General features: G+C 44.0%; 1 protein-coding gene across 1 annotated transcript in view; it reads right to left on the bottom strand.

The window, feature by feature from the left end:
- The window catches only part of Clybl (citramalyl-CoA lyase), a 232,798-nt gene that overhangs the window by 86,285 nt on the left and 122,314 nt on the right, over nt 1–24,199 (bottom strand). The window contains exon 2 of the mRNA XM_027388948.2: nt 10,197–10,383. Within this exon, the coding sequence (XP_027244749.1) occupies nt 10,197–10,383 (187 nt within the window). The remainder of the gene's footprint in view (nt 1–10,196; nt 10,384–24,199) is intronic.

Genomic DNA, 24,199 nt, shown 5'->3' with positions numbered 1-24,199 from the left:
GAAAAGATTTTCCTTACTGGCCCTGATTCTTTTCTTTATAGCACCTGATGCATCTAACTATGCACAGTTCCAGAAAAGAGATGCTTGTGACACCACACCCCTTTTCCTGCAGACTCCTATCATGACACAAAGGGGATTAGACCAAGAGGAGAAAATGAGTTAGAGGTCTATCAGTATTCAAAGCTAGCTTTGTATTTCTGCCCATTGAGAATCTAAGCAATGGAGAAACTTGAAACTCCATGAGTAGTGGTGCACACCCTTAATCCCAACACTCGGGAGGCAGAGGCAGGCATATCTCTATGAGTTCAAGGCCAGCCTGGTCTACAAAGCAAGTTCCAGGACAGCCTGAGTTACACAGAGAAACTCTGTCTCAAAAAAGAAAAGAAAAAAAAAAAGAAAAAAAAAAAAGGAAGAAAGAAACCCATTCTATCAAGTCAGCTCTCTGACTTATCTTTTTCCTTCTGGAATGTTCTTTGTGCTGAATCAATAAATTGTTCAAGAATATATTGCCTTCTTTGAACAGAAATGGCTGGGAGACTAGAGACCCAGTTACCAACTCTACAAGTTCAGGACACTAACCAGCAAATGCATCACATGTGGAGGACCATGGAGAAAAATGTATTTGAAAGAAAACAGCATGACAGACTTTTAGTAGAAAGGTAGGCTTCCTTTGTATTAATTCTTGACAAAATACTCCTGACTTCTTTTTTACCAAAAAAGAAGATCTTCCTCACTCTATTATGGGGCTGGAGAGGTGATACAGCAGGTAGGAGTGCTGGCTGCTCTTCCAGAGGATCCAGTTCAGTTCCCAGCACCAACACCAGAACTCACAACCATCTGGAACTCTAGTTCTAAAGGATTCAACATCCTCTTCTGGCCTCCATGGTACCAGGAACACAAGTAATATACAGACACACATGAAGACCAAAGAACTACACATATAAAAAATAAGATAATTAAATTAAATTGAGAGTCAATTAAACAAATATCTTGGGTCTATATTTGTGAAAATCATGTTATCCTTGTCTCATGGTCAAAAAAAAAAACCTGCCAAAGTTTTAGTTAATATAGAGTGGTGTGTGTGTGTGTGTGTGTGTGTGTGCGCGCACGCGCATATGGAAGTCATAGGCTAACATCGGTGTCTTTCTCAGTCTCTTCCCACCTTAGGTTTTGAGATGGGGTCTCACTCTAGAGCTCATTGGCTAACCAGGCTGGCCAGCGAGCCCCAGGTACCCTCCTGGCTCTGTCTCCCCAGGACGGGGCTTGTGCTCAGCTGCCTTGGCTTGTCTTCTTTCTATACCTGCTCCCCCTGCTCTCCCTTCTCCTGGTAACATGGGACCTGGAGAGGAACTCAAGTCAGCCTGCTTTCAAAATCACCTTGCAGACTGAGCAATGTCCCCCGTCCCCTTTCAACCATATTTTTAGCTGAAACTCAGAGATGTGTTTCATTGGCCAGGCCTGGGCTGTCTAAGTCAGGAGCACTGGGTTGTGGGTCATCACCAGTCTTAATTGGATTCCTAGGAATCGCAGCAGAAGAATAACTGACGATTGACAGGCTACATCTCTTTGTGAAGCTCATTAAGAGACCTCAGAATATGATGGCTTTTCAGTGAGAAGACGAAGGGTCTAAAGAACAAAACAATGCAGGAGAGGAAGCCAGTTGTTTGGTTTTGTTTGTTCACAATTATTCCTCTGGGGCAAGGTTCTTTAAGATTATGAAAGGGTTAATAAATGACTGGAAACACTTTACCTCTTGCATAAAAAACTGGCATAGGTTTTTTACTTCAGAACCTTTAAGGATCAAAAAGACCTTGCCGAGTTCCTAAGCACAGTTCAGCTTTCCATACTGTTCTGAAAAGACTCCCAGATACCCCAATTGCTATTGAAGAAATCCCCGAAGCTCTTAAGTCTTTTAATAAATGCAAGGCACCTGGGAGTGGGCCTTCCCATCCTAATCCACACCCCTATTGAAGAGGAGCTGGCTCCCGATGCCCCTGGCGAACATTTAATCACTCCACACAGATCCTCCTGCTTTCTTCCTGTGGGGAGAACACACCTAGCCACTCTCATTTATTCCAACAAAACTGACAATGCTCTGGAATCTAAAATCTAAAGCAAAGCTCTGTCTCAAAAAAAAAAAAAACCATAAAAAAAAAAAATCTAAAATCTAGCCAATCGGATCCATGTATTCTGACTGTGTGTGTGTGTGTGTGTGTGTGTGTGTGGTGTGTGTATGTGTGTAAGAGAGGAAGGACCAGCGAGATTGTATACATATGCACTTTTTTTGGTGGGGGGAGGTTTTTGAGACAGGGTTTCTCTGTGACTTTGGAGGCTGTCCTGGCACTAGCTCTTGTAGACCAGGCTGGTCTCGAACTCACAGAGATCCGCCTGCCTCTGCCTCCAGAGTGCTGGGATTAAAGAAAGGCGTGCGCCACCAACGCCCGGCTTGTCAACATATGCTTAAGATGGCAAAGGCTCTTCCATCTATCTGGCAATAAAAAGTATTATAGAGGACTCAAGAATGGACTGTTTTATTTAAAATATTTATTTATGTGTATGCATGTGAACCTGTGTGAGTTTATGCGCACCCTGTGCGTACGGAAGCCTGTGGAGAAGGTTCCCTGAAACTGGAGTTACAGGCAGCTGTGAGCCACCCTCTGCAAGAACAACAAGTATTCTTAACCACTGAGCCTCTCTCCAGCCCAAGAATTAACTGGTTTAAAATGGTATGTATGCCAACTGTAGTGGTGCACGCCTTTAATGCCAGCACTTGGGAGGCAGAGGCAGGTGGATCTCTGTGAGTTCAAGGCCAGCCTAGTCTACATTGTAGTGAGACCCTGTCTCAAAAAATAATGTATGTGGTTGCTGGGCTCATAGCTCAACAGTAAAGCACTTGCCTGGCATGAGGAGTCCCTAGGTTCATCCCCAGAACTACAAAAGGAAAACAGAAACAAAATATTAATCAGAAAAGCATATTTGTATTTGTCAAAAAGTAAATGTATTGGTTTTATTTCATTTATTTGTAGATGGAAGTTTCTGTCCTGCCAGGTCATTCAGCCATGGTCCAGGCTTCTTACTGGCTAGCTCTCTCAGTTATTAGCCCATTTCTATTAATCTGTGTATCTCCACTTGGTCTTGGCTCACCCATGATGTCTAGACCCCTCGTTTCCTTGGCAGCGACACAGCACCTTCTTGATTGTGCCTGCTACCTTTTCTCTATCCCTGTTTGGATTTCCCACCTGGCTAAATCCTGCCTCTCCATTGGCCGATACAGCTTTATTCATCAGCCAGTAAGAGAAACATATATTCACAGCATACAGAAGGACATCCCCCATCATTTATTTGGTTGGTTGGTTGGTTAGTTGGTTGGTTTTTTGAGACAGGATTTCTTTGAGCAGCACTGACTATCCTGGAACTCACTTTGTAGACCAGGCTGGCCTCAAACTCAGAGATCCACTCGCCTCTGCCTCCAGAGAACTGGGATTAAAGGTTTGTGCCACCACCAACCATCAGCAAGTATTTTCTTGATTTGGCTTACTGTATCAGCAGAGAAACTTATTAGAGACCAGCTATAATAAGCCAGTTCAGGCAGCCACAGGTTCTCTGCCAGTTAGAGCCTGGAGAGGCACCTTCTGCTGTCACTTGGCTTTCACAAGATGCTCCACTCAACCCTGCCTACCTTCCTGTTTCCTCAGCTGAGGAAGCCCATTGGAGGGAATCTCACCCAGGAGGGGTACCAACTGCACACAGTCTCCTTCACACATTTCCATTTTCCTAAAGTCTTTGGCTTTTTCTCCCTCCTCCAAGAACTTCTCAAAAACCAAGGTTCCATCCCACATGCTTGCCTAGACATGTAGCTGGCACAAAACAAGGTATGGTGGGTGCCCTACCTTTAACTGCACTGGGAAGTGGAGGACGGCCACCCTAAGTTACATAGCCAAGTTCAAGGTCAACTGAGCATATAGAAGACTGCCGCAAAAATAAGCTGGGGAGATGGTTCAGTAGATAAGAGTATTGCTGCCAGGGAAAGAACCCAGGCTCAGTGCCCAGGTATTATACACTCACGGGAATCTTTGTGGAAACCCCTATGGTTTCAGCATAAGTATACTCCGTTGAGAACCAGGCAAGTGAAATACAGTCAGCCGGACACACATGGTGGCCCACAACCATCCATAACTCCAGTTCCAGAGGATCTGACACCCTCTCTTCATACCTCCCAGGGCACCACATATGCAGGAAAACACTATTACACATAAGTAAATAACTCTATAATTTTCCTTTAAAACAAAACAACAAACAAAAAGCCCACTTAAAACTCAAATGAAAATAAAAAAGACCTTGTTCCTATAGATGAGAATTTTGGATCACAACTATTTAATCTTTGACAATATCACTATTAGCCAAGGACTCCTCTGTATCGGCATCTTGCCTGTGAACCGGTAAAGGTGGCCACACCCCTTTGGGCGTGGCTTCAAGTGCAGACAGAAGCAGACTGAAGGGCAGAGACAGGCTGCAGTGGTTCTTTATTGTGTAAGTTGTTCCCCAATAAACACCTTCACTCCTCCAAGACAGGTTCACGAAACCACATCTCTCTAGTCTGTCATAGCACCTAGTTTAAAAAATTAAATGTGAATACTAAATAACTTTAAACAACTGTTTAAATCACTACTCAATGAACAGCAGCCCTGGCATCAAGACCAGGTCCTCCATTCACGTCTCCTCGGCCTTACACAGTGTCATGATGACTCTCCAGAGTTCTGTTCTCTGGTACACTGGCACTGTGGTCCGTCAAGCAGTGGCTTAGACATTCCTGTACTTCATTATGTAATTAAGGGTGAAGACAGAGCAATGGGGAGAGCTTTTCCATCATCTACACTTGAGAAGGTGAGTGAGCTTGAACTAGTAATACCATTCTTGACATGAAGGAGCTACTTAAGCACAAACTGGATTAGCAGAGCAGGATTAGGGTCAGCTGGAAGGTATTACACACTCAAATGCTACTCTGTGGAAACTCATTTTGTCTTCATGATAAGTACTATCCATAGAGAACCAGGCAAGTGAAATAGTCAGTCAATTAGCAAAAAACATAAATAAAATAAGATACAAAATGGTATGTCTAACATTTTCATTATTCTAAAGAAGATGAATTATGTCATAGCTCAGCTTGGCAAAACTACAGCCAGATAATCAGAAATTAATATTGACTCTATCTTAGAAACAAGTGTGGAGGCACAAGCCTGCAGGGACAGAAATACTAGGGTCAGGAGTTTAAGGACATAGCCAGCTCCACTGGGAGTTCCAGGCTAACCTGAGCTACATGAAATCCTCTCTAGAAAAAAACTCTTATTCTTTCCAGCAAGAAGAATTAATGTGCAAATAAGAAAAATGACTAAGAAATAACTTCAAATCCAGAGGTGGTGGCACACACCTCAAATCCTACTCAGGACACAGATGACACATGTGGACCTCTGTGAGCTGGAGCCCAGCATAGTCTCCACAGAGTTCCAAGCCATTGAGGCTACGTAGTGATACTCCATCTCAAAACAAGGAAACATAAAACAAGTGTCTGGCAATCCATTTCTGGGACCCGCCTGCCCTGCAGAAGAAGCTGTTACTCTGTTTTGCTAAACAAAACTTTGCTTGCCTTGAGGAGGGAGAGAGAGAGAGTTGGTAGAATGCTTCCTTGCCCTACTTGCACGAAGCCCTAGATTTGATCCCAGCACTGTTAAATAAACAAAACAAAATCCAAGTCTTATCTACCTGACACTTCAGTTTTTGGGTGATAGACAAATATATTTAGCTGGCTCTATGAGAAATGTGCCTTCATTCTGATCAGGGATTTGACAAAAATCTAACAGTTTCATGACGAGGTTGGATTTCTGGATTCAGATGACCAAATCCCCAGGATAAATCATGATCATGAACCTCAGGATGCCTCAGTTTCCTTATTTGCAAAAGGAATATAGTTGTAGTGCCTCTTTGAGCTGTCATGTAATTGACAGTGTCTGGTATTTTGTCAGCACCATTTAAATATTGGTTAAATAAACTCAAACAGAAGTTCTCAACGATGGCTTGTGCAGTACTTGGCTCTAACCTCTTTAACAGTTACATAGCAAACTTGTTAGACTTTCATATGGCACGCTTGTCAAATGCTTAGATGATTCAAGCATCAGATGATGAAACCAAAAATCAAAAGAAGCCTTGAAATGCTTGCTACCAACAAAGCACAGCGCTGAGATGGACTAAATCCGATGTTGTGTTTTTTACTGTGTCTGTGATAAAACAGGCTGACAAGCGATTAGGGAAGGAAGCTCGAGGTTACACTCCATCAGTGTGGAAGTCAAGGTAGCAGGACGTAAAACCGGTGGTCTCCGTAGCTATGCAGGAGATTCTGACTCATTTTCTCCTCAGAAAGTCCAGGATCCCAGTCAGTTACACCCACAGGGCGTGAGTCTTCCACACTCAGTCAGGGTGACCCTCCACAGTCATACCCAGAGGCTCATTTCCAAGCTGGTTCTAGATGCTGTCCGGTTGACTGATCTAACCATCATATCTGTCCTAATCCACTTTTTATAATTATTGTATTATTACAATAATTACAGAAAGGCTTACCAAGACTTTCTGTGGATTTTTGTTTTGTTTTGTTTTTTTGATTTTTGAGACAGGGTTTCTCTGTGTGGCCCTGGCCATCCTGGAACTCACTCTGTAGACCAGAAATCCGCCTGCATCTGCCTTCCAAGTGCTGGGATTAAAGGTGTGTGCCACCACTGCCCTGGGTACTGTGGATTTTTTAAGGGAACTCTAGTGGAACAGCATGCTTAGCAATTGATCTGTAATGAGAGAACTGAATGTCCTAAAGACACCACCCTGTGTTGTCTCAGTCACCACAAGCATGAGGACCTAGCTTTAAACCCCAGGTGTTAGTCAAATAAGACCCGCCCACATTCCAGAACCAGGTGTTCCTCATTCCCCATCCCACCTTCAATGACTCAGAGCCAACTGCGCCATCATCGCCAAAGGCCAATACCACACTTTTACACCTCTGCCACCCTAGCTGTATTTACCCTATGCTCGTGCTCCATGCCCCCTACAAAGCCACCATCAAGACCTGGTCGGTTTCTGTCTCTACAGTGCTCAGAGGAAGCCATTTTGCATCCCCCCCTCCCCTTCCCCATCCCCCTCCCCAATAATTCTCTTGCTTGAGGTCTATGGCGAGGTGTGATTTTTTTTTTTCAGTATTTCTTGGTCCCCAATCATCGAGATACTCTTTGGCGGGAAAACATTTCACCAGTGCTCTTGTAAAAAGTAAAGTGTGGTGGCAGGTTTATAATCCCAGCACTGAGGAGACAGAGATAGACAGATCCCTGGAACTTGCCAGCCAGCCTCTCTTGATCTAGCTAGCTAATAAACTGTCTCAAAAAAAAGAAAAAAAAAATGGGTGAAGACTTCCAAAGAAAGGACTTCCAGGATCAAGGCTGATCTCTGGTCTACACACACAAGCATATGCATGGAGCTGGGTATAGTGGCACACACCTTTCATCCCAGCACTTGGAGGCAGAAGCAAGTGAATCTCTGGGTGTTTGAGGCCAGCCTGGTCTACATGATAAGTTCTAGGACACCCAGGGCTACATAGTGAGATCCTGTCTCAAACACCTGCCCCCCCCAACACACACACCAAAAAAAGCATAAACTCACACTGTGTGAACATGTGATTCAAGATGGCAACTGTAGCTTGCTCATCTCCTCAGGCTTCTAACTAGTAGCTCAGCGTCTGACACCTGGATACGGAGTGGCTGAGTACACAAATACATGAGAAGATGTAAGGCAAGAAGGAGTCGTACTTTCACGAGAGGGACAGAAAAGATCCTCAGGTGGGTCTCAGAGGGCAGCCTCAAGACTTGAGTAGAAACATAATCAGAACTTTATCTGGGCTTCCAGGGGCTTACTGTGCTACTATGCTAAAATCAACTCCCCTCTAATCCCAACAGCTATAGGCTTTATCTGACCCGTTTCCGGTAGGATATCAAGCTACTTGCAGGCACTTTATCAACTTTTCTCCCATAATAATCCCCAGCTTTGACAAAAGGAGATATTGTCATCCCCGAGGTATAGATAAGAAACTGAGGCAGAGAAGTAAGGTGAACTGCCTGAGGTTACACAGAACTGGAATTACGACATGTTATCTAATCTTAGAGCACACACTACAAGAGTTTTGGGAGGGGTATGCTGGAATCACATTATAGTCTTAAAAAAAAAAAAGTCTAGTCTATTTCATCTCTAGGAGAAAGAAGATTAATTGTATTAATTATATACCAAAGACATTGAGTAGACGTTTAGATTCTACATGCTTATTCTAATCTTTTTCCAAATACTTGGGAAGTCTGGGTTTTTATCATTAAGAAGATATGAGAAATTAACTCTTTTTTTTAATTAAGGCAAATATTTGTTTGCTACACTCTCCAAGGAAAGTAATTATTCCAGAAAGCTGTACAGTTCAGACAGGCTCCTTCAGATCGTGGGGAGTAAGAAGCTACCCAGACAGCAGGAATCCAGATGGCCTAGGGACTCAATGGGTAAACAAAGGTTCGGGAAAGCATGTTTTTAACCAAAGCATTTGCATGCATACATAAATTATTATTATACAGATTTACATATTTCACCTAATTATCAAATGAATGCTTCTTCATTACTTAAAATCTTGAAAATAAACAGGCTGTGGTGGCGCCTACCTTTCATCCCAGGACTTGGGAGGCAGAGGCAGGGGGATCTCTGAGGCCAACCTGGTCTATAGAGTGGGTTCCAGGTCAGCCAGGGCTACACAGAGAAACCCTGCCTCAAAACAAACAAACAAACAAATAAACAGAAAGTCAAGCAAAACAGGGGGCTGGAGAGATGGCTCAGTAGTTAAGAGCTCTGACTTCACTTCCAGAGGTCCTGGGTTCATTTTCCAGCACACAAACGGTGGCTAATAACTCCAGTTCCAAAGGATCTAATGCCTTCTTCTGGTCTCTGTGGGCACTGCATGCATGTGGTGCAGATATACATGCAGACAAAACACATACAAAAAATAAAAATAGATAAACCCAAAGTATCTACCCTTCAACTACAGGTAAGAAACTTTTGTGCCTGGCCTGGTGGTAAATAAAGTCATCCCAGGATTTGGGGGCTGAGGCAGAAGGATTGCAAGTTTGAGATCAGCTTGGGAAATAGAGTTAGAACTTGTCTTATAAATTTTAAAATTAAAAACAGTTTTGTTTTAGTGAGGAGGGTCCAGGGACACCCCCATCGACCTGTGCATACACTCTTCAGGCACAAGGTTGGAAGCCACAAACAGCTCTGAGTTCTGTGCACTTCTCCTTTAAGAAGGAGAAACAATGACTCATCCATAGAAAACTACCTCATCTGTTCTTGGCCATCTGTCTCAGACAACCTAAGACCAAATTTAATATACCTGATGGTTTTAAGAAGAAACAAATTCCTAAGCCAGGCAGTGGTGTCACACACCTTTGAACCAGTACTCAGGAGGCAGAGGAGGGTAGATCTGACTTTGAGAGTTTGGTCTACAGATCAAGTTCCAGAACAGTCAGGGCTACACAGAGAAACCTTGTCTCAAATAAAATAAAATTAAGGGACTGGAGAAATGGCTCAGTGGTTAAGAGTACTGTCTGTTCTTCTAGAAGACCAGTGTTCAATTCCCAGCACCCACATGGCAGCTCACACCTGTCTGCCATGGCAGTAACCCTGAGATCTGACACCCTCACACAGACAGACATACAGGCAAAACACCAATGCAAATGAAGTAAAAATTATTTTTAAAAAATTTAAAAATATTTTTGAAGAAGGAAGAAGAAATAAATTCCTTCATTGTATTTCAGTTGACTTGGGAATCTTTTACCATGATTCTAGAACCATCTAACTCATTTACATTGGGCAACCAATACCACAGAGCAGAACTGGTTACCACTCTATTTATATACGCACCCACCAATCACAGATATTTGAATGCCATGGCTTTAAGATGTATTTTGACAGAATGTGTCCCTTCTCTCAGAGAAGACACATAACAGAGAGAGTTAGAACCAACATAAAGTGCTGAATCCAAAACCACTAACCAATGACAAAGACCAAGGAAACGCTCCGCCAACTGTGACTTTCAGCCCAGCTAGCATCCCACCATCAGAAAACAAGGCCCTTACCTTCATGTTTTCAGCCACACCGTCCTCACAGTCCAGCACTGCACAGTCTACTTTCAGAGATGGAATCTTCCGTATTTTCTTTTCGTCATTCCCGGGCACGTAGAGCACCGCCCTCCGAGGAACATACTTGTGATTGGACAAGGAGCTATAACCAGGCCTGCAGATACTGGCCATGAGGGATGCCTTCCTGCAAGAGAAGTAACTAGGGTTAGTCAAAAATGGAATTCTGCACTTACAAATTTGTGAACAGGGGCTGAAGAGATGGCTCAGCAGTAAGAGCACTGTCTGCTCTTCCAGAGGACCTGGGTTCAATTCCCAGTACGTACATGGTAGCTCACAACTGTTTGTAACCCCAGTTCTGGGGATCTGACAACGCACATAAAAAGCTAAATACATTTTAAAAAATAAAAATACATGAATTTGTGAATGAACTCTTCACTGACCCATTCATTCATTTTGACTTTTTAAAAATGTTTTAAAATTTAAGTTATGTGTATGTGGTGGTGATAGCAGGTAATACATGTGTGTGTAAGTAACATAGGTGCTGAGGAGCCCAGAAGAGGTCTTCGGGGTCCCTTGGAGCTGATGTTGCTCATGGTTGTGAGCCACCAGAGTCGATGCTAGGATCTGAGTTCAGTCCTCTGCAAGAGCAGTACGCACTCTTAGATGCTAAACCTCACTCCATTTTGGCTTTTTTGCTTGTTTTCATGACAAGTTACCACTATGCAGCCCTGGCTGTCCTGAAACTCGCTATGCAGACCAGACTGGCCTTGAACTCACAAAGATCCACCTGCCACCACCTCTCAAAGGGATTAAAGTGAAACCACACCCCACCTATTTTTTTGGCTTTTTGAGATGGGCCTTGTTCCATAACCTTGGCTCATCACTGTGGTACTCAGGCTGGTCTCAAACTCAGGGTGGTTTGCCCTGGGGAATCTGAGTCACATACTTAATACATGTCTAGATTCATACACTCAGTTTTCAACATCAAAAATCAGAAACCATACAAAGAAATGGGAAAACATGGCCCTGTACAAGGAAAAAAAAGCAAATCAGTAAAAAAAAAGACTTCCTGATGGCAGTTCTACTAGATGAAGATGTTACAGCAACTCTCACATTTTAAGGGTTTTGTTGTTGCTGTTGTTTTGTTTTCTCCTTGACAGAGCATTGTTCTAGAGCCCAAATAGGCTTAGAACTCAAGAGTTTCCTGCTTCACCAGGGACCACACTTGCTGCTGTTGCAGCAACAATGTCAACCTCTTGGCTTCCAGCAATGATCAAAACACAGACCCTAATACTTGGAGAACATGGTCCTGCTTTGGTTTACCCTGAATCCATCAGGCAATGTGCAGTTCATGCCAAACATATACACAGCTAAGACATGACGGGGAAGTTGCGGAGAGTAAAAAACTCAAACTGACCCAAAGTGAGTCAGTTTGTCACCCAAGTGGTCCATGAGAAAGGCCTTCCTTCAAGGGATTCCAGAATTTCAGGGCTCAGTATAGTGAGCCACGCCTATAAGCCCAGTATTCAGTAGACTGAGACAGGGGTTACAGACATAGTTCAGTGGGTCAAGTGAAGACATGGTTCTTTACATCTGCAATCCCACCACCTAGGAGGTGAGGCCCGAGGACCAGTTCACCATCATCTATGGCTACATCAGAGGCCAGCCAGCCTAGACTGAAGAGGGGGGAAGAGAAGAGAAAGAAAGTAGCAGAAAGTCAGCCAAAGCAGGGAGGTCTTAAGCTTGAGTCCAGCCTGGGACACATAAAAGACACCTCAAAACAGGAGCAGAAACAACAACAAACTGGGTTCCGGAGTTCCAAAATGTTTAAACCTGCAAAATTCTGCAGGGATGCAGGCCCGTCATTCCAGCACTGGTGGGGCAAAGACAGAAGGCTCCCCAGGACTTGCTGGCCATCTTGTCTACCAAAATCTGTGAGCTCAGGCTCAGTGAGAGACCTCTTCTCAAAAAATAAAGCAGAGAGCACTCAAGCAGAGTGTAGCTTTGGAACCTGTCCTGGAACTCACAGAGATCCACCCGTCTCTGCCTCCCAAGTGCTGGGATTAAAGGTGTGCACCACCACCACCCAGCTCAATTAATATCTTGATTATAAAAGTTATTTACTTATTTATTATCTATGTGGAGGGGGGAGTGGGCAGACATGTGCATAGAAGGAAAACTTTGGGAGTCGGTTCTCTCCTTCTACCTTTACGGAGTTGTAGAGACCAAACTCAGGTCAGAGGGCTCACACTGCAAACCATTTTACCCACTGAGCCATCTCTCTGGCCCCCTGGATTGGCATTTTAAATGGAACATGTAACATTATAAATGCATCATATCTTAACTTAGTGAAATACCCAGTGAGAAATACCTAGAAGGAAGTTCCGTGAACTTTGATTAGGGATGGCTGGGAAGGGTAGACTAGACATTGGGGTTATTACTTTCGGCCCACATGTCTCCCTTATTTTAAAGGTTTATCAGAAATGATGTACCCCCCTCCTTTCTTCTTCCTTTTACAGCTGGCTGAAAACAAACTAATGAAAGCATTCCCAAGGTTCAAAATGGCAGTAAAATGTAGTAGAAAATGTAGTTGCTGAAAATTGACTCCTTTTCACCTATAAAATGATTCTTGTATTTATCCTAATGTTCTGATTGGCAGAGGTGAGATGCAAGCACAGACGAAACATCCTATGAAGCCTTGTCTAGGTCCTGGAGACACTGTAGTCAGCCCTACTGTGGCCCTTACCAGGTACCTTGACTAGGTCGATGCTGCAGGGAAAGACCCCAGGCTATAGGACACCAAGCATGGTGAAGACGTGTTTCCAAAGCAACAGGGCCTACCCAGAAGGTCCAGAGATGGATATCTAATGGAATGGCCCGTGAAACAGCAGTATATGTCTGAAATGTAAAGACAAATGTAGAAGGGACCGAGTTTCAAGTTCTATGTGGTCTCTGAGCTCTCTAGGGGCCTCAGGGCACAACAGTCTTGGTTCCACAGAGCTATAGAAGTTTCTGTAAGTCTCCCCTCTTTCCCTCCCCCATCCCTGGCTGCTCCCAAATCTGTCCTGTGCTCAAGATGTATTCAGCGCTGCTACAAATACAACTGCAGTGGGTGACAAGATCAAACTTATTTTATCTTACACCCTTGGAGTTGCAGCCTCTTCACAGTCAACATGTAAATGTATTCAAACACTATGCAAAGCGTGAGTTGCAAAAAAGTGTGGTAGTCTTAAGGTGAGTGCTCTACACTGAGCGTCCCTTTTTGGAGGTGACATTTCAGAGAGAGGCCCCTCCTGGCCTGGCCCATCTTCTGCTTTTTTCCGTCCCTTCACCTAGCTGCCTATTTCTGTATCTAGGTCCCTGGGGTAGGAGGAGCTTCTCAACCTAAGAATCAATATAACCACTACCTCCGAGCTTTTAAAAATTTATCAAATCCATTCAGGGACATCGGTACACACTGGTAATCCCAGCATGTGGATCAGTACTTCAAGGTCATTCTCAGCCAACCTAGGCTACATGAGACCATGTCTTAAAGCAATAACAACACAGCAAAAATCATCAACACACCTTTAATTCCAGCACTCAAGAGGTCAGGCAGATTTCAGTGAGTCCCAAAGCAGCCTGTCTATATAGAGAGCTCCAGACCAACCAGGCCTACCTAGTAAGGCTCTGTCTTCAAAAATAAACAAAAAGGCAGCGGCGGCGGCGGCAGCGGTGGCAGCACACACCTTTGATCTCAGGAGGCAGAGGCAGGCAGATCTCCGAACTCAAGGCCAACCTAGTCTACAGAGTGAGTTCCAGGACAACCAGAGCTTTTACACAGAGAAACCCTGCCTTGAAAAATTTAAAAAGCAAAAAACAAAAACAAAAAGCAACAAACCTGTCCAACTAAATCTCCTTTTGAGGAAACTCCATCTCTGCTTCATACTGGCTCATTGTAGAATCCCATTTGGAGGCAAAGCCAAGAATCTGCCTTCAAACCTGAGTTGCTAGAGCTGTTGGTAAGTGGAGTTCTGGGCCGTCTCCTGCTGTGCTGACATCATCATTGGTGCAGGGTGACACTGAGGCTTCAGGCCTTTCCTAAGGTCCCTTCACGGTTCTAATGTGCAGCTAAGTGTGCAGGTGAGGGTCCTAGAACTTCCCAGTGTATGGAAGCTGCCCTCATACAAGCCCTTCTGTTCAGCATGTCTGTGACCCCAGCTCTTGGGAGGCAATGCCAGCCTATGCTATAGAGCAAATTACTGTCAAACCCGAGCTGCATTAACAAGGCAATGTCTCAAAAATAATTTTAAAAAATAGGGTGGAGGGGGCATGGGGAGATAGCTCAGCCTGTAGAATGCTGACCTCCCACTCACAAGAAGCTAAGTTCAACCCCCAGAGCGCACATCAAAATGCCAAGCATAGAGGTACACACTTTGTCATCCCAATATTGGGGACACAGAGGCCGAAGGATCCCTGGGAATTGCTGCCCATCCATCACAGCCTACTGGGTGAGTGCCAGGCCTAGATCCCATTTCCAAGGAGATGAACAGCATTCCTGAGAACAACACCCAAGGCTGTCTTCTGGCCTCTGTGTTTGTGCACATACATGCTACACATTAAAAAAAAAAAAAAAAGGTGGGCATTCAGCCAGGGAATGGAACACTTGCCTAGCATGTTCAAGACTCTATTTCCATTCCTAGTACTGCAGGAAAACAAAAAAGCTGAGTTTTGACCTTGTCTGGCAATGGACATGGGCACTGCAGAATCTGTGTGCTAAGTGACAGCAAGAGCCCATCATTCAGTGCAGGGCATGCATCCCCTACCTTCCAAGCGACAGCAAAGCTCACCTCTTAATTTCCTCTTGCTTAAGCTATTAATAGCAAGGTATCTACGCCAGCATCTATAATTGAGGCCCCCACTTATGTTCTCACTCTGTTAAGTTCCCAAGTGCCCACGAGAGATTCCTTCCCTTAGTTTGAAGAGCTGTTTTGGTTACTATGGCAACAGCACAGAGAACAGGGGGAGTGTTGCAAGGACAGAAGAGCCACACAACAGATATTTGTCCTCCTACAGGCAGACAAGGCCCTGCTGGAGATTTGTATGAGCTGAAGATGAGTGTGTGGCTGGTTCAGAGATACTGAGAAAATGTTTCCAATACAGTCTGCTCACCCATGAACAAAAGAACACCTCTCGTGAGCTCCATTAGGGCCAAAAGGAAGAGAGTCTGTGTCCAAAGCAGACACATACAGGGTGGTGGTGGGAAGCCCACATGGAGTTCACTTCTAATGCAGGACCCATGGGCCATGTCTCTGTGCCTTGAGGCCTCTCTAGTGATCCATGTGGCAAGCAGGGGCTGGAGGGCTGTGCTTTCCTGCTGATCTACTCTTGCCTCTGTCAGGGAAGCCCCTAGGAAAGCAATATTTGCAGGGTGAATGCAATAAACCAGCAGCAGCATCCTTCTTCACATGGTCTTACTATGTAGCCCAGGCTGGCCTCAAAGTCATGTGGATCCTTCTACGTGCTGGAATTACAGGCATGGATTCCCACACGTGACAAAGGTGTGTGCAGCATCTGAAAAGGCACTTCCTCAGACTCTGAGGACATCTGAGGACACACAGGGGCAAAGCTAGTTCCTGTGAGTGACCCTGATGCAAAGGAGTCTCGGCTTACACAGAATGAGAAAGGCAACAGATGCCATGATAAAAGTTAAAGTTACCCTTTATGGAAGGAGCTGGAAGAAGCTGGACACAAAGAGATAAGTAGTTCATGGTCTTAATCTAGAGAAGTCAGATTCATAGACAGAGGCGGGCAGCCCAGGCCTTTGATCCCAGCACGCTAGATGCTCAGGCAGGAAGATTACCAGGTCAAGGACAGCCAAGGCTGTATATTGAAACCATCTCAACACACACACACACACACACACACACACACACACCCCACACACACATCACATACCACACATACACACACAAACACTGTACATATATACCCTCACATACATCCTCACCTACACACACCACCTGTACACTAAAACAAACCCAAATTCAGAAAGTTGAATGGTGGTTATCAGCAGGTGGGGGAGGAGGAAGACAGGTGTGAACCACTGGTTAAAGGGTGTGACGTCTCCAGTTGAGGAAAAACAGAAGTGCAGGAGATGAAGCAATGGTGACAGCTGCACGTGAAATACTCTTAAACCAATATACAACTAAAAATGGATAAAATGGTTTGTTTGAATGCTCTTATATTTTACTATAAAAACAAGAAAATTGGGGATAAAACAAAACCAAAATAAACCCACCAATAAATAATAACACCCCCACTGCAGAAACGAGGTAGGGATCAAGTTACAGCATGTATATAAAACAATGTCAAGTTTTTTTTAAAAAATCAATAAAAGTAAAACATTTTTAAATAAAAGAAAATATTCATGAAACTCTCCCCACTTAAGAGACGACTCCATTAGCACCAATGTTTCCAAAAGTAAAAGGAACAGTTAAAGCCAGGATGCTGTTTCCTGGCTCACTCAGAACCTTAGTGGTGAATAAGCAAATGTGAGCTAGAAAGGTCTGTTTTTAAACTTTCAGGTAAGAAAGTGTGGGGTCCCCTTTTTCCTGGAGGTCCATTGGCCACCAGTACATGAGGACTAAGGGGCAGAAGCCATGACAGAGAGCCTGGGACTGCCTGTGAACACAGCGGAAATAGACTTTCAGGATAAAACCTCAGTGACACAGCGCAACTTTATTCCAGAGTTTTGGGGCTGTATAGGATTGGAGTCGTAGATGGGGCAAACCCTAGTTTGCATTAAACAGCACATTCCTATCATAAAGCTCCTAGTACAAATCTTAGTTATCATACGTGGAAGCACGGTTCTACCGTAATGTTCCTAGCACAGTCTAATCACCATATGGACAGCAGGGGGAAAACTTCTACAGGGAACTGTGTCCAAGGTCACATTAGAGATAAATCAGGCATCCAGCCCTAGAGAAGGTCTCCAAATAAGGCACAAAGCCCTCTGTCAGGGAGCTGGTGTCTTCCATGTTGCTGAGCTCAGAGACAGCTGCTAGGCCATGGTAGACTTCAACCTCTGCCCAGAGCCTCCCAAAAGAAAGGACAATTGCAGACCTAACAGGTAAAGCCATGGATTCTTTTGTTTGTCTTTAGTCTCATGTAGCTCAGGCTGGTCTCAAACTCAGTATGAGGCTGAGGTTAACCTTGGCCTTCTGATCCTCCTGCCTCTACCTTCCAAGCACTAGGATCACCGTGTGTGCCACCATGCCCTGTTTATAACCTGAGATGAAACCCAGGTTATTGTGAGAACCAACAAGCACTCACCAACTAAGACACTACAGTTCAGACCAATGCTGTTACAGTTTTGCCAAGTTCCAAGGCTGCTACACATGTCAAAGTAATGCCTCCCATGACTGGATTCTTTGATAAAGAGAAATAATCAAGGAAAATACTTTTTTTTTCCACTCCAAGGGAAAAAAAAAATGTCCCTGCAATTTTCAGAAAATGGTTCTTCCACTTAAAAAAAAAAATATTAACTATCATGAAACTGATCTTGGTTAGCGGAATCTCTTGTTTCTTTCCAGATTGCTCAACAATTCCTTTCAAGTGTCAATCTCAATGAAATTGAGGCCAAAATGCTACATAGTTTTGAATTTTGATATCTTTGCCGGCCACAGTCCCTAGACTATTCTGGACTGTAGATTTTTGAGACGGTATAATATTGTGTACCTCCTCCTCTCTGTTCTTCTGTCTCCCTTCTCCTCTCTCTACCTGTGCCCCGTCTGTCTGCCCCCCCTCTGTCCCCCTGTCCCCCCTGTCCCCTCCCCATCCCCTTCTGTCCCCCTCTGTCTCCCTCTGTCTCTGAATAATTTTTTAGAAAAAATGCAGCCTGGGTCTAATTGCCAGACCCACACCACACACACGAAAGCTGAGAATGCAAGCTGAGATCTCAACTCGGGCAATGCAGCTTTGATTGTTTGGGACCCACAATAAGATGAAGACTGTTTCTTCCTTTGTAATTATTCAGGGATAAGTGTGATGAAAATTAAAATGAAATGTATGGATGTGAACATGAAAAGAGACCTTGTTTTGTTTTGCTGTCTTCAATGTTTAATAGACTACAGGAACTAAACTTCTCCATCTCTATCTAAGGCAAGGCTTCCTGGAACTTGCTCTAATTTTAAGGACAATTAAGAGGGTGTGTGTGTGTGTGTGTGTGTGTGTGTGTGTGTGTGTGTGTGTGTGTGTGTATCTGTCTGTGTGTCTGTGTCTGTGTGTGTTCATTTAGAATGTGATAATGGAGTCTACAAAGCTATTCTCTATCTTGTCTAATACTGATATTATCTTCCTTTGGAGTGGCCAACGAAGTCCCTCGGGTGACAAAACTAGACCCTTGAGGTTGGAAAGATCCTTTGCTGGTTTTCTCTTTTCCTTTCAGACAGTCTCCTGTAACTCAGGGTGGCCTCAAACTCTTTCTATAGCTGAGGATGTCCTTGAACTCCTGGTCCTCCTGTACTACCACCTCTGTGCACAAGCGACATTTCCAGGCTTATTCACAGACCTTTTTGACAGGAAAGCACTCTACCAACTGAGCTAGATACCATGGCCTTGTTGTTGGTTCTCATGGTGCCAAAGACCCCTCTCCTGGTGTTGTAAAAACTAAAACAGAACACAGAGGGAGCTACAAATGAGGAGCATGGACCACACTGGTTTCAGCTCCTGCCTGCCTAGTAAAGTTCACAAGTCTTCCAGGGTCTCTTTGTCCTGTTCTTCCATCAAGGTCTTCTCTTTCCTGTTTCTCTGATATCTTGTCTCTCTTGCTCACTTCATAATCTCAACCAGCAACTGGACCATCAAGGTAGAGGTGTTTCAGTGACCAACTCTCTCTCCAAATTATTCTGTCTTTGACCACAGGTCCCAGAGGGTTTATCTCCTTTTAAGTTCAGGATTTACGGATCTGTAATCCAATCCCTCAGCCATTAGGAGTCCCGCAGAATAGCAACCATCATGGGCAACCTGTTCCCAGATAGTTTCCATCAGATCTCTGGGTCCTTACTAGAAGTGTCAACTGTCAAAGGATCTGGTGAACTTTCCTCCCCTACTATGGCATGGATGTTATTTGCAAATCAGGCAAGGAGCTGGGCGCTATTGTACAAGTGTGCAATCCCAGCATTAAGGAAGTTCAAAGCCAGTCTGAGCTCTACAGGACATCATGGGCCACCTCAGCCCTTGTCTCCAGCAGTCAAACAAACACACAAACTAGCAAACTTTCACATGCATCTTCTCTGACAATTGAAAGAAGAGGAAGCCTAGAAACACAACCTAAAACCATAGCTTAGACAGATTCCCAGCAAAAGTCAACAGACTTCTGTAACAGCCCAAAGGCCCAGGAGAGTGTAAAGGATATTCAATTATAAAACACCAACATTTGCACAGTAGTTCCCACTAATTAAGAGAGATAGACACTGTTTGTTATAAACACCACCGGGTCTGGAACAAACCGGAGAGCTCACCACAGAGCGACACCAAGCAAGCCCTTGAATCAGAGCAGCTTCGAAAAGCCGCAAAGTCATCAGTACAGCTGAGAGCTTGCATTTTGTCACAGGGCTCTTAATCCTCGTTATGGCACCTACATTTTAATCATTTGTTCTAAGCGTCTCCCTCAAACAATTAGCACTAATGAATGACCAGAATACCTTGGATCATATATGTCTAATTGCAGTCAAGAGCCCTTCTTGTCCGCATGTACATTTCAATTTACCTCTGGGGATAATGTTTGTTAATTGTGTTTCTTTATGTGGTAAGGAAGAGAAAGGCTTCTCAGGCAAAAAGGAACCGAGTGTTCCCTCTTTCCCTTTGTTCCGGCAAGAAGCTAAAGTCACTTCAAGAGGCACTTAATCCCATCATCCGCGGTTACAATTGCCTTGCAGCATCAATCAAAAAGAATCTGAAGTAAAATGATGCAGCTATATTGTGTAATTAAAAGCAATTCAGGTAGTTATTACTGGGGCCCTTTAGAGGTCCAAATACTTAAAATGGCCCTGCAGGGATCCGAAACACCCAAGTGTTTTAAATTTGGTCAGCAACATTCTCTCTCTAGAAAGGGAAAAATATGCAAAGGGGGGAAAAAAGAGAGAGATCAAAATCAAAACAAAAAGCCCACTGTATCTTCTTATCTTCTCCTATTATGAACTGTAAAGTGAAAGAGGGGGGAAAAATCAAAGGGAAAAATACCCCCGACTCCCAACTATAAAATGAAGCAAACTAGTCAGGGAAGGAAGAAAACAAAGAAAACTGGTGTTTTCCAAACTGAACAGTTCCTATCTGCACCCAACTGTACTTCAGGAAAAACAAACAAACAAACAAACAAAAATGTGCTATGATGCAAGCTGAGTCTCTTCAATATGAACACAATTTACAGACTTGATTGATATAAAATTCAAGTTTATTTAAAAAAAATTGTGAATAAATTTTTGGTGTGTCCATGCCAACTTACAAAACTTGTCAAGCACTTTTTTTTTTAATTTAGCATACATTTCTAAATGATTCAGGCTATTTTTAAAAATAGATTAAAAATGCCTAAGCACTTGGGTTTCTCATTTGATTTTATAGCCAATAAAGAGTCACCATGTTGACAGAGATGGAAAACGGAGTAATCCTCTGGCTGGAATGCTTGACTACAGTAACTTGAAGTTAAAATTAACTCAACAGATGTGAGACAAGGTGTTAAAATCTCCTATCTGTGTTGCAACAATTTACTCTTGTACATTTCAAAAATGGGGAAAAAGAATGCCAGAGAAAAATGCTAAGCTAGTGCCTTTATGCACTGTTGAACAACCCAAAAATTTTTCCAGAAAGACACCAGGGCAATCTCAGGAGAAGGCATTCTGGAAGCAGAGGCCAGCCATGAGGCCCCATTCCACATCGCTGGCACACAGTCCTGTGCCTCACAGAGGACCCAACAAATACATGTGTAGGTACAAATTAGCAGACATTATAATTATGGCCTGAAAACTACTACGTGTAAACGCACGAGGGTCCAGTGTCAAGTGCACATTCAAATCAAAACATGACTGCCTAGGAAGATGTTTAAATACAGAATTTAAAGAGGGAATCACCCCTTGTTTTCCATATAAATTTCCCGGCCATTTAAGTCAGTACAAATGTGCCAACTGAAGGGTTCAGCCTTTGGGCTGAGCATAGCAACTCACCCCTTTAATCCCATCTCTGAGCATGCAGAGGCAGATGGATCTCTGAGTTCCAGGCCAGCGCAGTCCACATAGTGAGTTCCAGGCTAGCCAGGTCTCTCTAGACCTTGTCTTGAAAGCAAAAATAAAGTTCAGCCATACACAAACTGATGTAAAATAATAATAGAATGGACTAATTATGTTTCTATTTTCCATCTTCCTGCCATGCTCTTTCTGAGTAGATGATAAACCACACTGTTAGAGAAGCTGTTTGTCCACCTGGTTTTGTGCTGAGGAGTTTGTCCTGTACCCAACAAAAGCCTACTGATTAGTCTTCAATCAGGCAGCCCTCAGGTTCCTTGTGAAATCAGAGCAAGGGCCTGATGCAACCCGGTTGTTGCGTTTTTTATTGCCCTTATTTTCTAGCAGGCTGGTGAGTGACACATTTCCAGGAAAGCGGATGAGGGAACAGCACTGGAGGTAGATGTGTCTCTCACACTTGCAGGGCAAATCGCCTCATGAGTAGACAACAATAGGTGTTTCTTTGCTACAGCTGTCCAACCATAGGCCCTGCTTCGTGGCCTACGTTTTCCCTATAGTTGCTTTTGGATCAAGAACTGTAGGTAGGCTGGACAGTGGTGGCACACGCCTTTAGTCCCAGCACTTGGGAGGCAGAGGCAGGTGGATCTCTGTGAGTTTGAGACAAGCCTGGTCTACAAGTTCCAGGACAGCCTCCAAAGTCACAGAGAAACCCTGTCTCAACACCCCCCCCAAAAAAAAACAGTAGGTATTTTTCTCTTATGAAAAGAATGTGAACTTTTAAGGAGACATTTTAGGAATACTTAAAACTGAGTCACACACGAGTGGGGAAACACAGATGTACTGGTGATGCATTCCAGAACAGGTCACAGAGACCTTTGCCACCATTTCCAAGACGGGTGCCTTATCAGCATCACACACATTTCTTCCCTGTGCCACCCCAGGTCTCTGCACCACACTTTGTCCCCATGCTCTTGCAGAATCCCTTAGGGGAAGTGCCCACTGCAGGCAGCCGGGAGCAGTCCCACGACTGGGCCCTTCAATTCCTGCCATTACCCAGCTGTGAGCAAGCAGCTCACACAGTGCCAGATCAAGCTGGAGAGCAGGATGTGAAAATTCAGCTCTAACTCCCGTGATTACAATCTGTCCCAAGCAGCCAACACCTCCAGGGGTAGTCTACAGGCAACCTATCTACAAATAAAATAAATAAATCTCAGTTTGAAAGTTGCAGAATTCACACGTGCACCTTCCAGATGTGGGTTACTAACGAGTCTCCCCCTGAATTTGTGTGAACCAATGAAGGCAGGCAAGCCCAGCACACAGAATGTACAATTCAGAGAGGAAAGGCCAATCAGAATCCATGCAACATCAAAGAGGTCTACAGCCAGAGGCTGACTAGAGACCTCTCTACACCCAAGCCAGTGAATCAGCAGGGCTTGCTGAGCCCATCCAGTCTCAACCTAGAATGGGGTCAAATCATTAGAACTGTGTTTGGTTGGTTTGGTTTGATGTTATTTTTGACAGGTCTCTTGGATGAAGTCTGGCTTTGAATAGCCTATGCAGATAAGGTTGACCTTGAATTTGGGGCACTCCTGACTCCTTCCCTTTCACAAAATATAACTCTGTCCAGGTTCACACATTGCCACTCCTCCCCAGCCATGAAAATGAAAAATGGAATCAACAGTTCTGAATCAGATGGAGTCCTACAGGGATTACCATATGCATGGGGACAGAACACTAGCCTTCCCAAACATGACCAGAACTCAGAATGAGATTTCAATTCCAGACTGGAAAGATGGGCTGGATGGCTAAGAGGTTCCAGTTTTGCCCTGCAGGGACTCTTCAATGAGAACAGGTAACCCTCAGCCTCCTCTGCAGCTTCTAGGGGTACATCAGCCAGTGTGCTCCTCAGACAGCAGGCAAGGTATGTCCTGTCCTAGGTCTACCAATACATACAAACATGACTTTCATAAAATTGTCTTTTCCCCATATGCCTGATTTTGTTTATTTAACTTATCTTGCTCTTTTGAGACAGGGTTTCTCTGTGTAGCCCTGGAACACACTCTGTAGACCATGATGTGTAGATGGACTCTGTCTACAAAGGATGGCTTCAAACTCAAGAAGTCCACCTGCCTCTGCCTCACAAGATTAAAGGCTTGTGCCACTACTGTCCAGCCTGTTCCTGCTTTTTAAACATTAATTTCACAAGGTATGCGGTACTTAGCATGCTTATTTGCTAACACAACCCCTTTGAAAGAACTGGAAGTTTTCAGTGTCAGAACCAATGAATACAGAAAACTTTCACAAAGACTTGTTTTTTAAAAAATATCATTTGCTGCCTGGCTAAGTGGCTAAGAGCACATACGGCTCTTCCTGAGACCTGAGTTCATTTCCCAGCACCTACAATTGGGTGGCTTACACTGCCTGCAATGCCAGCTCCCGGGGGATCTCACAGTTCTGTGAGATCCTCTGTGGGCACCTGCATCATGTGTACATAACCCCCAAATACACATAATTAAAATAATAATAAAATAAAATTAAATTTGCTTTCAAGGTTTACATACTGTTCTAGGCCAACCAGGGCAACATAGTAAGATCCTGTCTCAACAAACAATGTATCTGTGTGTCTGTGTGTGTGTGTTTCTGTGTATATGTGTTTGTCCCTGTGTGTGTCTGTGTGTGTGTGTGTGTGTGTGTATGTGTGTGTATCATTCTCTGTTCCTCTCTGTAGGTGTCTATCTGTCTGTCTCTCTGTGTATGTCTCTGTGTGTGTACCTGTGTGTC

This window comes from Cricetulus griseus (assembly GCF_003668045.3).
Source record: "Cricetulus griseus strain 17A/GY chromosome 1 unlocalized genomic scaffold, alternate assembly CriGri-PICRH-1.0 chr1_1, whole genome shotgun sequence".
Lineage (NCBI taxonomy): Eukaryota > Metazoa > Chordata > Mammalia > Rodentia > Cricetidae > Cricetulus > Cricetulus griseus.
The sequence above is the reverse complement of the archived record's forward strand: the minus strand, read 5'-3'. Positions and strand labels throughout refer to the sequence as shown.